Raw genomic sequence first — 16,351 nt, 5'->3', positions numbered from 1 at the left:
TTTCATACTGTATCATCCACGCGAACTCCGATTGGGAAGCACGGTGAATGAAGAAAGCCATACAAGGGTAAGCGGTACACTAACTGGTGTCTATGTGCCATAGGGTCTATATTGACACACGAAAAACGTGAACAACTCATGTTGACCTTTTCATGTGAGGACCATTCCCATAACCACCACACAGGACAAAATCAGTTTTAATTTACATCAGGGTTGCCGACTTTATTATTCTCCTCTCCGGGAGAAGCCCGGAGAGGAGAGTTTCAGTAGCCGATCAGGGGGGGGGGGCTAAAATGACGCCCCCTCAGTGATCTCCGTGGAGGGGGCAGGGCAAAAATGATGCGATTGTGTCATTTTAGCTCCGCCCCCTCCTCTGAGACCTGAGGATTGCGGCATTTCAATGCCGCGATCCGGGGGACAGCGGGGGTCCCCCCTGAATCCGGGAGGGTTGCCCACCCTTCCGGGGGGCCGGGAGGGGGACCCGATTTTCGGGAGACTCCCGGAAATTCCGGGAGGGTCGGCAACCCTGATTTACATTTATCTCTAAGCACCCAGCAACAATAATCCATCACCATTTAATATAAGGAAGAATCTTAGTAAATGAACATGACTGGGTATTACTAGTACCTCTTTTACACTTGCAAGCTGGGTCACACCCAGGATTTTGTACCCGACTTGCAATCGCTTGCACATTAGCCACCTGACCCGGCATAAAGCCGGGTGGTTGACGGGGCGGCAATAGGAGATGAGAACATTTTTCAGTGGCCGCTTTCACATTCAGGTTGCATCGACCTGGGTTACCCATTACCACTGCCCCTGGACCCGGGAGCGTCCCGGGTCACTATTTTTGCTAGTGGAAAAGGTGTTAAGGTTACATCAAATGCTCATCTGCTTCCAAGCTTCTGCTTTTCACACTGCAGTTGGAAAGCACAGTGCTGCTGTTAATGCATGAGCTGTCGTGAAGACCTGTTTTTTTTTTACGGTACCTCTGCGCCCCTTGTGGCTGAACATTGGCGTGCGCAGTGCGCATGCGCGGCAGACCGCCAGTCAGCGCACGAGCTTAGATGTATTACAGGCCGCGCATGCGCAAAGGGCAGGGCTATGATAGGTCCGCGCAGGAGCAGTGAGAGGCGAGCCGGGTGGAGCAAGATGGCGGCAGCTGCAGCAGCGGCGGCGGCCCCGAATGGCAGTGGGATGGAGGTGGACGGTGCCGGTGAGTGCTGCCTCGCGGTCACCCGCTCCTCCTGAGAAACGGGTGGCACAGAGGGGGAACAGGGTGGCCCGCTTGAGGGGACGTCGATGAGGCGTGGATCTCGGGTGGTGGAGATTGTGGGCATCCCGCGCTGGGCGGGACACCGTGTCTGCGCTGTCATTGGCTGTCCGGGGCGCCTGTCATGAGATGACAGGAAGTGACGCCATTCAATGTTATCTTCCTGTTTATATTAAGTTGTTATTATAATTTTATTCTGTTATCATTAGCGTGTGCCTGTAATTGTCACAGCCCGCAGTAATGGCATTAATGCAGATTACAGCTCAGCTGGGTGCAGCTGTATACATACCTCCCAAAATAACCCTCTCCAGGAGGGACACATTGCTCTGCTCCTGCACTTCCCTCCTTAATGTATGATTATCATCACCTGTGTTGAAGCACCTTCCTTATCAATTAACCTGTTCAACACAGATGAAGGTAATTATGCATTAAGGAAAAAGTCCAGAAGCAGAGCATTGTGTCCCTCCTGGAGAGGGTCATGTTGGGAGGTATGTGTATACATGGTCAGTGTCCATTCTCCTGTAGCAGTACAGGGGTGGCTGCTGGGCCCCTATAGAAGAGAACACGTGTAGTGTGATGGGTCTGATTGTCCCCTATAGAGAGGGACGCCCGGAGTGTGATGGGGCTAGGGTGACCAACTCATCCCTTTATTCCGGGACACATAGTAATTACACAGGTTCTGTGGCTGGCTTTCACCTTGTTTTCAACTGCCACACCTCAAGACTCCATTTCACCTGGTTTTAAACTGCCACAGAACCTGTGTAATAAATATGTGTCCCGGATTAAAGGGATGAGTTGGTCACCCTAGATGGGGCTGACTGTCCCCTATAGAGAGGGACGCCCGGAGTGTGACGGGACTGAACGGCCCCTATAAAGAGAGCGGGGCGCCCGGAGTGTGACGGGACTGACCGTCCCCTATAAAGAGAGCGGGACGCCCGGAGTGTGACGGGACTGACCGTCCCCTATAAAGAGAGCGGGACCCCCGGAGTGTGACGGGACTGACCGTCCCCTATAAAGAGAGCGGGACGCCCGGAGTGTGACGGGACTGACCGTCCCCTATAAAGAGAGCGGGACGCCCGGAGTGTGACGGGACTGACCGTCCCCTATAAAGAGAGCGGGACGCCCGGAGTGTGACGGGACTGACCGTCCCCTATAAAGAGAGCGGGACGCCCGGAGTGTGACGGGACTGACTGTCCCCTATAAAGAGAGCGGGACGCCCGGAGTGTGATGGGACTGACCGTCCCCTATTAAGAGAGGGACGCCTGGAGTTTGATAGGTCAGATTGTCTTTATAGAGAGGTGTACATGAGATGTGGGACTGGCATGGATAGAGCGCAGCTCTGGTTGATTAACATAGCGCAGACACAGAGAGGAGCAGTGTATATACAGAAGGTATCCATATTAAACATGTCATTGTAGATACACGCTATCAGCCTGCAATACTCGCTCACACTGCCACCCTGCGCCCTGCAACACCCGCTCACACTGCCGCCCTGCAACACCCGCTCACGCTGCCAGCCTGCGCCCTGCAACACCCGCTCACGCTGCCAGCCTGCGCCCTGCAACACCCGCTCACGCTGCCAGCCTGCGCCCTGCAACACCCGCTCACGCTGCCAGCCTGCGCCCTGCAACACCCGCTCACACTGCCAGCCTGCAACACCCGCTCACACTGCCAGCCTGCGCGCTGCAACACCCGCTCACACTGCCAGCCTGCGCGCTGCAACATCCGCTCACACTGCCAGCCTGCGCCCTGCAACACCCGCTCACACTGCCAGCCTGCGCCCTGCAACACGCGCTCACACTGCCAGCCAACACCCGCTCACACTGCCAGCCTGCACCCTGCAACACCCGCTCACACTGCCAGCCTGCGCCCTGCAACACCCGCTCACACTGCCAGCCTGCAACACCCGCTCACACTGCCAGCCTGCAACACCCGCTCACACTGCCAGCCTGCAACACCCGCTCACACTGCCAGCCTGCAACACCCGCTCACACTGCCAGCCTGCAACACCCGCTCATACTGCCAGCCTGCGCCCTGCAACACCCGCTCACACTGCCAGCCTGCGCCCTGCATCACCTGCACATACTCCCAAGCCTGCGCCCTGCATCACTCACATGCATTACACACAGGTCTCTGATATATGAAGGTGTTGTGGTTGGATGACAGTGAATGTGATGTAAGTATTTTGCCTTGTTCTACATAGTTCTCCCCACGGTGATGGCGCAGGGGGTAACCGGGAGTGTGGCTGTCGCTCTTCATCCCCTGGTGATCTTAAACATCTCTGACCACTGGATTCGTATGAGATCACAAGAGGGACGCCCGGTGCAAGGTAAGACCTTACCCTCTTCCCTTCCCGTGAAATCCTGGTACCATTGCCCCCATGTCCCTCCCAGCCCACATAACACCCGGTATATAACTGTCCGTGTTCTATCTTCTCCCCAGTGATCGGGGCGCTCATCGGCAAACAGGAGGGAAGGAACATCGAAGTGATGAACTCATTTGAGCTCCTGTCACAGATCAACGATGAGAAAATCACAATCAATAAAGAGTATTATTACACCAAGGAGGAGCAGTGTGAGTAATGACCAGCACGCTACCTGTGATATATGGTGTTATTACACAGAGGAGGAGCAGTGTGAGTAATGACCAGCACACTACCTGTGACATATGGTGTTATTACACAGAGGAGGAGCAGTGTGAGTAATGACCAGCACACTACCTGTGTTATATGGTATTATTACACAGAGGGGGAGCAGTGTGAGTAATGACCAGCAGACTACCTGTGATATAGCGTATTATTACACAGAGGAGGAGCAGTGTGAGTAATGACCAGAACACTACCTGTGATATAGGGCCTTATTCTAGTTCACTCTTTCTGACAAAATCCTTCTTAGATGGACAAACCCATGTGCACTGCAGGTGGGGCAGATGTTACTTGTGCAGATATAATTAGATTTGGGTGGGGTTTTACTTCAAAGTGAGATCTATATTGCAGTGTAAAAATAAAGCAGCAAGTATTTAGCCTGCACAGAAACAAAATAACTCACCCAAATCTAATTTTCTCTGCACATTTTACATCTGCCCCCCTGCAGTGCACATGGTTTTGTCCATCTAAGAAGGATTTTGTCAGAAAGAGTGAACTAGAATAAAGCCCATAGTGTATTATTACACAGAGAAAGAGCAGTGTGAGTAATGACCAGCACGCTACCTGTGATATATGGTGTTATTACACAGAGGAGGAGCAGCAGTGTGAGTAATGACCAGCAGGCTACCTCTGATATAGAGTATGATTACACAGAGGAGGAGCAGTGTAATGACCAGCACGCTACCTGTGATATAGAGAATTATTACACAGAGGAGGAGCAGTGTAATGACCAGCACGCTACCTGTGATACAGAGTATTATTACACAGAGGAGGAGCAGTGTAATGACCAGCACGCTACCTGTGATACAGAGTATTATTACACAGAGGAGGAGCAGTGTAATGACCAGCACGCTACCTGTGATACAGAGTATTATTACACAGAGGAGGAGCAGTGTAATGACCAGCACGCTACCTGTGATATAGAGTATTATTACACAGAGGAGGAGCAGTGTAATGACCAGCACGCTACCTGTGATATAGAGTATTATTACACAGAGGAGGAGCAGTGTAATGACCAGCACGCTACCTGTGATATAGAGTATTATTACACAGAGGAGGAGCAGTGTAATGACCAGCACGCTACCTGTGATATAGAGTATTATTACACAGAGGAGGAGCAGTGTAATGACCAGCACGCTAACTCCTTTTTTTTTTTTCTCTTTCAATGGTCCTGGTGACACAGCTCAACACTGGGATGTAGGAGGGTCCGAAGGAGCCAGGCACCTATCCTAAAGTTTTAGAGGGTAGGCTCCTCCCCTACTGCATCCCTGGACTCTTCAGTTCGTGTTAGGTGCCCACTGGAGTGGGTGCTATTCTAAAGGGCTGCAGGAGCAGCCGAAGAATTAGAGTAGTTAGGGGATTTTTATTATTTTATTAACTTTTACCCTAGCTAGGTAGGCACAGTGTGAGGATTCTCATAGTGAATCCTCACACTGCTTGCGCAGCAGGAGCTGACAGAAGCGCGTCCTGTCAGCTCACTGTGCACAGGGGAGACGCTGTCTGGTCTCCCTGTGCAGCGCTTATAGCCTTTTCTAAAAGGCTGCCTGGGCTCCGGAGTACCCTGAAACCGGCTCCACGCTTAGGTGGGGATCATGGGGGACAGGCGCTCCGTGATGGCGGCGGCCATTTTATGCGGAGCTTACACGCTGAGCTCCTAGATGAGAGGACAGCAGCGTTGTGACAGGCATGTTCCAAGTGATCCCCATTTGAGGGGGAGACACTGGAACTAGGAAATCCTACCTAAGGAGCGGCTTGCTGGGGGTGGTTGGCGCCAAAAGGTCACGGACCCCGCAGCAGCAGGGACCTGTGGTCTCTTCCTTCACTCTGACTTTGGCGCCTTTCAGAACGCTTGCAGCGGAGCTGAGCTGGCTTACTGATCCTGGCAGAGTGACTTGGATTTCCTGGGCATCGCTTCCCCGCAGTTGAAACCAACAGACAGATAAGTGATTGGGTGCATTGCCTCTGTATAAACGCTTGTACATTGTTTGCACTGTGTATACTGATAGATATACTTTTATCACTTGCGTCATGTCTGAGCATCAGGCTGTGGTTTTGGGGGAGGGAGCCCTTAATGCACTGAGCGCGTGCAATGTTTGCACACAAAAATTTGTCCCTGAGCAGATGGCCAAGGGGGGCTTATGTATTACTTGCGCTGATGTGAGACCCATGGGCAGTGATCCCCATAGGGCAGAGCATATGGAACCTGCGTGGGCCAGGGCCCTAGGCAGGTCAGTAAACGCTTTGGTGCAGCTTTTGGACAGGCAGAGTGATGGGCTGGTAGAATCACAGAGACCTATGCCATCATCTCAGCAGTCGTCTGGCTCCTTGCCTCTTACCCAGGCAGATCCTGCACTTATCCAGGTGATGCAGGATACTGCAAAAGGGATTAACAGGTTCAGTGAAATGCTGGACAAAATGGATGATGTGGCAGGGACCCCTAGAAGGTCTTATGCCTTAACTACTGTGGTAGATGAAGAGGAAGGAGAGTATACTGACATCCCCTGGGATCAGGGTGATGATTTGGAAGAGAACTCTGCTGCTGGTATAGAGGATCTCATTATAGCTGTGAAGCAGGCTTTAAAGCTGACTGTGGAGGATAAGACTCCTGTTAAAGGTGTTTTTAAGCGACAGCGGAAGGAGGCTGTTACTTTTCCTTCAGATGAGGGGTTACAGGAATTGTTAGAAGGGGCTTGGAAAACTCCTGATAAGAGGCTTCAGATGCCTAAGCGATTCCTTAGTCTGTACCCCATGCCAGAGTCTCATGCGGAGCTCTGGGAAAAGGTCCCAGTTGTGGACGCTTCAGTGGCACGTTTGTCCAAGGCTACTGTATTACCAGTACAGGGCGGTGCAGCTTTTAAAGATTCTGTGGATAAAAAGCTGGAGGGAAACCTCAAGGCTATCTTTGAAGGAGTGGGGTTTACCTTACGACCCCTTATTGCTTCAGCCTGGGTTTCTAAGGCCATGATAGAGTGGGCTGGTGAATTATGCACCATGCTGCAGGCTGACCCGGGTGCATTACTGCTGGCAGAAAAGATTAAGGCAGCAGCAGAATATGCAGTTGAAGCAGAGGAGGAAGCTATTAAAATGGCAACCAGAGTGTCCACAGTCTCCATTAATGCCAGGAGAGTGCTTTGGCTAAAAGCCTGGGAAGCAGACAATGAGTCCAAGAAGGCTCTGGAAACATTAGCCTTCAAAGGAAAGGTACTCTTTGGTACCGAATTAGAGGAGATTATAAAACAGGCCACAGGCGGCAAAAGTACATTCCTGCCGGCCTCCTCAGCAAAGCAGACGTCCAGATTTTCTGCTTTTAAGCCGTCCTTTCGGCCCTCCCCTAGAGGTGGTGCGTCCTTTCGAGGACAGTCTTTCAGGGGAAGGTTTCAGCCCTCTAGAGGCAAGACACAAAAGTCAAAATTTGGCTCTTTTCACAAGAAGCCTGCCAATAAAGGAGAGGATAAACCCTCTGCATGACTGTCAGGGGCTTTGCCCGACAGTGACAAAAGTGGGCGGGCGTCTCACGCTCTTCAGGGACGCTTGGGCTTCTCTAGACCAGGATGCCTGGGTGCTAGACATCATAACACAGGGTTACAAAATCCCTTTCAGAGGGCCACCTCCGAAGAGGTTCATTCCCACATCCTTACCAAAGGAGGCACGGCTGCGTACAGCTCTTGTGAGAGCAGCGCACTCCCTTTTGGAAAAAGGGGTGGTGACACTAGTCCCCAAGACAGAGTGGAAGAAAGGCTTTTACTCCACGCTGTTCCTGGTGCCCAAACCAGACGGGTCTTTCAGACCAATACTAAATTTGAAGTCTCTAAATGTTCATTTATGGGTAGACCATTTCAAAATGGAGTCTCTACGGTCAGTACTCCTGAGTCTGGACCAGGGAGAATTTTTGGCGTCCATGGATGTCCAGGACGCATATTTGCACGTTCCTATACACCCGGAACATCAGACCTTGTTGAGGTTTGCCATAGGAGACCTGCATTTACAATTCCGGGCGTTACCCTTTGGGCTAGCAACCGCGCCAAGGGTATTCACAAAGATAATGTCAGTAAAGGCGGCGGTGCTGAGGCTCAGGGGAATCACAGTAATACCCTATTTGGACGATCTCCTGTTCAAAGCAGAGTCAGCAGCCATGCTGCAGAGTCACTTGGCAGAGGCCATCAGTTTTTTGCAGGCTCACGGCTGGATTTTAAATTTGCAAAAATCTCAGTTGGTACCGTCACAAAGGCTCCAATTCTTGGGAGTCATACTGGACACCCATCTTCATCGGGTATTCCTCCCGGAGGTAAAGGCCAGGGATCTGGTCACCCTAGTCCAGGAGATTCTCAGGGCTCAGAGCATTTCAGTATGGAGGTGCCTCAAGCTCCTGGGGAAGATGGTGGCGTCATTCGAGACGCTTCAATTTGCCAGGTTCCACTCTCGGAGGTTCCAATGGAACATTTTGTCAGCTTGGTCAGGAAACACTTTGACCATGAAATCCGAGATGATAGTGCTGTCTTCGGACACCCGAGAATCTTTGAAATGGTGGACAGAAGTAGATTCCCTTCAGTGGGGTCGGTCATTACAGACCTGGGACTGGTTGATAGTAACTACCGACGCCAGTCTCAGGGGCTGGGGGGCAATAGTCCTGGATCTCAGGCTTCAGGGCCTGTGGACGGCAGAGGAATCAGCGTTACCAATCAACATCTTGGAGCTGAGAGCTGTCTGGAAAGTCATTTCCTTGGCGGGAGACAGGTTACAGAACCTCCCTTTGAGGATTCAGACCGACAATGCCACAGCTGTGGCGTATCTGAATCACCAGGGAGGTACTCGCAGCAGATTGGCCATGTGGGAGGTATCCAGAATCTTCCTATGGGCGGAACAGAATGTTCCAGCTGTATCGGCTATATTCATCCCAGGAATAGAGAATATAGAAGCCGACTTCCTGAGCAGGGAGGAGCTCAAGGAAGGGGAATGGAACTTACACCCTCAGGTGTTTCACCAAATCACTTCGATGTGGGGAACTCCGGATGTGGACCTGATGGCATCCAGGATCAACCGTCAAGTGCCCAGGTTCTATGCCAGAACAAGGGATCCACTAGCGGAGGCAGTGGATGCCATGACTATTCACTGGCAGGGAGATCTCCTTTATGCATTCCCACCAGTACCAATGTTACCAAGACTTCTGAAGAAAATACAGGGGCAGAAGGTTCCAGTGATCTTAGTGGCCCCAGATTGGCCAAGGAGATCCTGGTACTCGAGGCTTCAGAGGTTGTCTGTGGACTCATGGCGTCTACCTCTGAGACCAGACCTTCTAAGACAAGGCCCGTTCAATCACCTGGATTCAGATCGATTGATTTTGACGGCCTGGCTATTGAAACCGCCATTTTGAAAAGAAAAGGGTTTTCTGAGGCAGTAGTACAGACGATGATAAAAGCCAGGAAAGCTGTATCTTCGGCAAATTATTATAGAGTCTGGAAGACTTACATTCGATGGTGTGAGAGAAGAAAGGCTCATACATCTCATTTTAAGCTATCAAGAATGATGGAATTTTTACAAGATGGTTTTTCATCGGGCCTAAGCCTTCAGTCACTGAAGGTACAGATTTCGGCCTTGTCCATCTATTTCCAGAAAAAGATAGCCATTTTGCCGGAAATTCAAACCTTTTTACAAGGAGTATCCAGGTTGAAACCTCCATACAAGCAACCAGTAGCACCTTGGGATCTATCACTGGTTTTGGAATGCCTTCAAAAGGCACCTTTTGAACCTTTAAGGTCGGCTGACTTTAAGTTTCTTACGTGGAAGCTAGTGTTTTTGTTAGCAGTAGCATCTGCTAAAAGAGTTTCAGAATTGGGAGCTTTGTCATGTAAATCTCCTTTCTTAATTTTTCATGATGACAGGGCTGTTTTAAGAACAGTGCCTCAGTTTTTACCGAAGGTGGTATCTACCTTCCATTTAAATCAGGAGATAGTTCTACCTGTGTTTCAACCCCCAGAGGGTTCTAAGAAAAGGGACAAGTTGAGAACTTTGGATGTTGTGCGTGCCTTACGCATATATGTGGACAGAGTGAAGAGTGTCAGGAAGACTGACACATTGTTGGTATTGTATGACGTACACAAGATTGGTTGGCCTGCATCTAAGCAGACTATTGCTAGGTGGTTGCGGTCTGTGATAGCCTTTGCATACACCAAAGTGGGTAGACCAGTACCGGCCAAAATAAATGCGCATACCACCAGGTCAGTTGCCACCTCTTGGGCGGTTCGACATGGGGCCACAGCTGAGCAGGTTTGCAGAGCTGCCACTTGGTCATCTGTTCACACATTTGCCAAATTCTATAGATTCCATGAGTTCGCGTCGGAGGACGCATCATTCGGGCGAGCAGTGCTGAGAGCTGCAGACCTGAGCGTACCCTCCCAAAGGACCGGCTCTGGAACGTCCCAGTGTTGAGCTGTGTCACCAGGACCATTGAAAGAGAAAAAGGGATTTTTGTAAGAACTTACCGTTCGAATCCCTTTCTCTGATATGGTCCTGGTGACACAGCGATCCCTCCCTTACGCTCAGTAAGTATGCCAGAAGTTTCATGATGTTCATGTTAAAATGGTTAAAAGTTAACAGTTTTCTGTTATAAAATGTGCATATAATATGTGCAGGCGTTTGTACTGAGTTAATGTATTCCAGTGGCTTTGAAAGATGAACTGAAGAGTCCAGGGATGCAGTAGGGGAGGAGCCTACCCTCTAAAACTTTAGGATAGGTGCCTGGCTCCTTCGGACCCTCCTACATCCCAGTGTTGAGCTGTGTCACCAGGACCATATCAGAGAAAGGGATTCGAACGGTAAGTTCTTACAAAAATCCCTTTTTTTTTTTTTTTTTTTATTGAGTATTTTTTTTATTGATTTTGCACAAACAAAACAAAAAACACCCAGCAAACAGAAAAAAAAAACCTGTGGCAATGCAGGATATCAGTAGTTGTACAGCAGGGGTTTACAATACTTAGAGCACTACAGAAATACGTAAGCATGTGTCCCACAAAGTCTCATAGAACATTATAGGATAAATATACCCATCAGCACATCAGGATAGAGGCAAATGTGCAGTCATTCAGACCCCCGGAGGCGCCATCCGGGTCGTCAGAAGCAGATGAATAGGAGGATACATAAATAAAGATATAACATAGAATGTTCTTCACATACTACTATCCTGCAGTATAGACCAATTGGTTAGGAGGAAAACCACTGCCCAAGAACAAATAAACATAAACCCAAATCGGCCGTAGTAGTTCTAATAAAAAAAGAAACCCCCCAAAAGGACCCAAATCAAACCCCCAGTAACCCTCCACCCTGTATGTCCCACCCCCAACCTGGGAATACCTGGAGCCCTAAACCTAACCGTTCCCCCACTAACCTGCACTTACTAGCCTATAGTAACAACCCCCCCCCCCACCTCCCAACGTATGTATGATATTCAGTAAGGATATTTAAAGCAGGATCTGCTGAGGGCTATGATAATAGGATCTTAGAGAAGATGGAGACATGTCATCCCTTTCCCTTAAATATAGCACTGTAGCACAAACAGCGCAGTATACAGGATATAACAGGTATAATAGTAAAGGAAAGGCATCTAAAAAAAAAAAGTAACCCGCATAACAGAATATGGGTAAACCATATCAGGAGTTCTCAATCAGGCCATTTTTCGGGTCCTCGGAGAAGTATAGCAAATGTATTAAAGACAGGAGAGGGACCTGAGCATATATAGGTGATATGACAAATATTAATAGACAGAAACCAGGATCTTAGCGTGTCCAGCAGCAGCAATAGTGTTAATCGATGGGAATCATTGCGACCAAAAGCAATCGTGGAGATAGAGCAACTGATGTCCACAATTGTACACAGGTTCTCAGCAGGACACATTGTCAGACCTAGGTCCGGATTATAGTCAGAAGGGGCCATCATGGCAGCGGGGCACATAAAGGCCATCCACATCTACTGCATCTTTACACTCAGGAGCAGACGAAGAGGATGGGGCACCTCCCAGCACCCCATCCAACTGTGACAAGAGTCTGGCGGTTGAAGCAGAAATTGCTTCCAGTATATGTCGGAAAGAACAGTCCATGGTTGTGTGCATAGGGTTATAAGTAGCTGTATTGAACTCAATAGAAATGGCGAAGGCTAGCACTCCACCACAGTCAGGATATTTCCTGAGTAATACAGTGTCGCTGAAGTGCACACCACAGCTGGAGCAGGCCAGTGAGTGCACTAGATAGGGCAATAATCAGGGGTAACTTTGCCAGACCCAATATTCCGGATCACTGCCAGGGGGTATAATAATATGGAGTCAATGTCCACTGTTATGTTCTACAGTAGAAGTAGAGTAGCCGCAGCCCGAAAACAGGGGATCTGCTGGAGGTCCGAGATAGGGCCAGGAGGATGTATGATGGCGATCACAGTCCAGGGAGCACGCGGGCAGGACGGCGCGGGCACCCCCCGCGCGGACAAGGGCAGTGTGGCCCTAACGGGAACGCTTCCCGTATACACCGCTCACCTTTTATAGGGAGCGACCAGCGCTCGGCACCCGCCCGCAAGAGCACCCGGGGAGAGCTCGGAGACAGACTACAGAAGTCTCAGGACGCCAGGTATAGTGCTCAAAATGGCGCCCAGTCTGTCGCACCAGGGACAGGAGGAGTCAGGCCAGGAGTCCCCACGCGTCCAAGTCAAGCCGATTAGGTGGGTACCGGGCGGTCCAGCAATATCAGGAGGGCACCAGAGGTCAAATCAAGCAGGGCAGGAAGGTCTAAATCTCCGCATACAGGATTAAAAAACAGGATTTTGACGGAGCTCAGCTTCCCCGCGTCCTCTCGCTAGCTCAGACAGGCCACGCCCCCAGCACGCTACCTCTTATGTAGAGCATTATTACACAGAGGAGGAGCAGTGTAATGACCAGCACGCTACCTGTGATATAGTGTATTATTACACAGAGGAGGAGCAGTGTAATGACCAGCACGCTACCTGTGATATAGAGTATTATTACACAGACATAACCGCTTTGTTTCCCCAGAATGCTCCTATATTATAGTCTGAATTATTTCAGTGTATTGAACAGTATAGATGTATTATTAGGGATTGGATCTGTCATTAATTGCGTTTAATACGTGAATGTTTCTCTAGTTAAGCAGGTATTTAAAGACATGGAGTTCCTGGGCTGGTACACAACAGGAGGACCGCCAGAGCCGTCCGACATTCATGTTCACAAACAGGTAAATTCCTATCATGGGGTCACCAGCAATTAATGTGGCTGGCGATGCCAGCTTAGTGTGGGCATGGGGGCATTCTATGAAACCAGGACAATTAGACCCAGTCTGCATGCACCCTTTTATGCTGCCGTTGGGTGGTGTGGCCCCCAGGTCCTCCTGATAATAAGCCTTTCCCTCCTTCCTCAGGTCTGTGAGATTATCGAGTCCCCACTTTTCCTGAAGTTGAACCCTATGACCAAGCACACTGATGTAAGTACCCCCAATCGGGGGCAGATACCACCTCAGTCTATATCATCGGTTGGCCTGTATGTCCTAACATGTTTTCTCCTCTTACAGCTTCCAGTCAGTGTATATGAATCAGTGATAGACATTGTGAATGGAGAGGTAAGTCCGGCTCCTTGTTGTCATCTTGTCTCATAGACTACAGCGGACATAAGGAGGGTGTCACTGTCATCTCCATAACCAGTCAGATTCTGTTCTCGTCCTTGTGTGCCCTGTGTATTGTCCAGTCAGATCAAAATGTTATTATATCAGTGAGGACAGGGCTGCATGTGACAGGAGCAGTGACATGATGTGAGGGGGGGAATGGAGGCAGCAGGAAGCCACAGACTGAGAGTTATATACTGTGAGGAGCAGGGTGCCCAGCAGCACAGAGTATATCAGGAGATGAGTGATGTGTCAGTGAGGACAGGACTGCATGTGACAGGACCAGTGACATGATGTGAGGAGGGGAATGGAGGCAGCAGGAAGCCACATACTGAGAGTTATACAGTGTGAGGAGCAGGGTGCCCAGCAGCACAGAGTATATCAGGAGATGAGTGATGTGTCAGTGAGGACAGGGCTGCATGTGACAGGAGCAGTGACATGATGTGAGGGGGGGAATGGAGGCAGCAGGAAGCCACAGACTGAGAGTTATATACTGTGAGGAGCAGGGTCCCCAGCAGCACAGAGTATATCAGGTAATGAGTGATGTGTCAGTGAGGACAGGGCTGTATGTGACAGGGGCAGTGACATGATGTGAGGAGGGGAATGGAGGCAGCAGGAAGCCACAGACTGAGATATATAGTGTGAGGAGCAGGGTCCCCAGCAGCACAGAGTATATCAGGAGATGAGGGATGTGTCAGTGAGGACAGGGCTGCATGTGACAGGAGCAGTGACATGATGTGAGGGGGGGAATGGAGGCAGCAGGAAGCCACAGACTTGGAGTTATATAGTGGGAGGAGCAGGGTCCCCAGCAGCACAGAGTATATCAGGAGATGAGTGATGTCAGTGAGGACAGGGCTGCATGTGACAGGAGCAGTGACATGATGTGAGGGGGGAATGGAGGCAGCAGGAAGCCACAGACTGAGAGTTATATAGTGGGAGGAGCAGGGTGCCCAGCAGCACAGAGTATATCAGGAGATGAGGGATGTGTCAGTGAGGACAGGGCTGCATGTGACAGGAGCAGTGACATGATGTGAGGAGGGGAATGGAGGCAGCAGGAAGCCACAGCCTGAGAGTTATATAGTGGAAGGAGCAGGGTCCCCAGCAGTGTGGGGTATTGATGTAAGTGTCCTATCACATACAGAAAGGTCGTTTTGCTAAAGGCATTTATGTATGAGACAAAGTTCCTCCACGGATGGCTCTGATAACTCTGCAAAGCTTTCTCTTCTCTCAATCCTTATGGTCTCTCTAGCCCTTCAATCTCCTTCATCTCCGTTGTATCTGATACTGGTCATTCTTCTCCTTGTCCTAGATATTTCTGATTCTCCCGCTCCAGTCTGTGATTTTTAGTCATCTCTTCCCGAACCTGAATGTCTCTAATGGTCCACGATGATTTTTGTATGCCTTGTAATCTTAATATATGTATTATGTCTCCTCCAGGCCACCATGCTGTTAGCGGAGTTACCGTATACGTTGGCCACGGAAGAGGCCGAAAGAATCGGTGTAGACCACGTTGCTCGAATGACGGCGACTGGCAGCGGGGAGAACTCCACAGGTAAGACGGATGACGTGAGCCACGTCTGGGGCAATGTGCATATGAGCTGTCCACTGACCCTGCGCAATTTCTCCTTCCAGTAGCGGAACACCTCATTGCGCAGCACAGCGCCATCAAGATGCTGCACAGCCGGGTGCGTCTCATTCTGGAATATGTTAGAGCGGCTGAGGCTGGTAAGTACACGGCCAGTTCTCCGTGTCCTCGGTCTTCCTGCACACCTCCTCCTGTAGTGACCGTCTCTGTTCCGCTCCACAGGAGAGGTTCCCTTCAATCATGAGATTCTGCGTGAGGCCTCCGCTCTGTGCCACTGTCTCCCTGTACTCAGCACTGACAAGTTCAAGATGGACTTCTACGATGTAAGTAGGAAAATGATTGGTCCTCAACATCCATTTGTTGTATTACATCCGCCTCCCCTCCTCTCTCCAACCTTGGTCCCATCACCCTTTCGATATCCTCTCATCCCGTTCTCTTCTCCCTCACGGCAGCAATGCAATGACGTTGGCTTAATGTCTTACCTGGGCACCATCACCAAGACCTGTAACACCATGAACCAGTTCGTCAACAAATTCAACATCCTGTACGACCGCCAGGGAATCGGCCGGAGGATGAGAGGCCTCTTCTTCTGAAAGCGGAGGCTACACCCGCACCAAACATTTTTGTATAAAAGGACTTTAGTGAGCGAAAGAACCCACCGATCTGAGCTCTATGTTATTGTTACTTAAGGAGATAGAATAATAAAAGTGTTCTCTGACCAAGACCTTGTGCGGCGTTCCCATTATACAGAGGGTAACTTGCTGGGGCAACGATGGGTGCTGGTTTGGCTGACTGAGGGCTGTACAATATAGAATCAATCGGTCCAATGTAATAGACACATCTGTAGGTTTTTTTTTGTTTTTTTTAGCACTCCCACTAAATGTCCAGTAACCGCCCCCAGACACCTACTTCCTGTAAATTGCCTTGCGAATAAAAAAATTGACAGGATTTCATCTCTGGATGTCCTCATGCATGTGTACTACTGGCGCAGGGTATCGATAATTGATGTCGAACAGGTCTGAATATGGCCCATTGACCAGGGAGAGTCCATATTAAGCAGATAAGATCTCACACTGTTGCTGCTATAATTCCAAACATCCATCCCCCATGGAATAAGGTGATTTATGTTCTTAGCTGTTAAATCCGTAGGAGACACAGGGCTACACTGTGTCTAGGTGGTGATGGACCTGGCAGGCACC

The 16,351-nt window shown here is 50.0% G+C and overlaps 1 protein-coding gene across 1 annotated transcript; it reads left to right on the top strand.

Annotated features, from left to right (window-relative positions):
• Positions 1–1,074: 1,074 nt before the first annotated feature.
• Positions 1,075–15,876, top strand: COPS6 (COP9 signalosome subunit 6). Its single transcript, XM_083185496.1, has 10 exons — positions 1,075–1,213; positions 3,474–3,599; positions 3,713–3,844; positions 13,056–13,144; positions 13,328–13,390; positions 13,478–13,525; positions 15,005–15,119; positions 15,200–15,292; positions 15,375–15,475; positions 15,605–15,876. The coding sequence occupies exons 1-10, from the start codon at positions 1,102–1,104 to the stop codon at positions 15,743–15,745; spliced, it is 1,020 nt and encodes a 339-aa protein (XP_083041622.1). The 5' UTR covers positions 1,075–1,101; the 3' UTR covers positions 15,746–15,876.
• The last annotated feature ends 475 nt before the right edge of the window (positions 15,877–16,351 follow it).

This window comes from Crinia signifera, chromosome 4 (genome assembly GCF_055691185.1).
Source record: "Crinia signifera chromosome 4, ASM5569118v1, whole genome shotgun sequence".
Taxonomy (NCBI): Eukaryota; Metazoa; Chordata; class Amphibia; order Anura; family Myobatrachidae; genus Crinia; species Crinia signifera.
The sequence above is the reverse complement of the archived record's forward strand: the minus strand, read 5'-3'. Positions and strand labels throughout refer to the sequence as shown.

Coding starts and splice junctions, on each gene's coding strand:
- COPS6 (XM_083185496.1), top strand. CDS start 1,102: ATGATAGGTCCGCGCAGGAGCAGTGAGAGGCGAGCCGGGTGGAGCAAG. Junction 3,600..3,712: donor AGAGGGACGCCCGGTGCAAG/GTAAGACCTTAC, acceptor TCTTCTCCCCAG/TGATCGGGGCGCTCATCGGC. Junction 13,526..15,004: donor TAGACATTGTGAATGGAGAG/GTAAGTCCGGCT, acceptor TGTCTCCTCCAG/GCCACCATGCTGTTAGCGGA.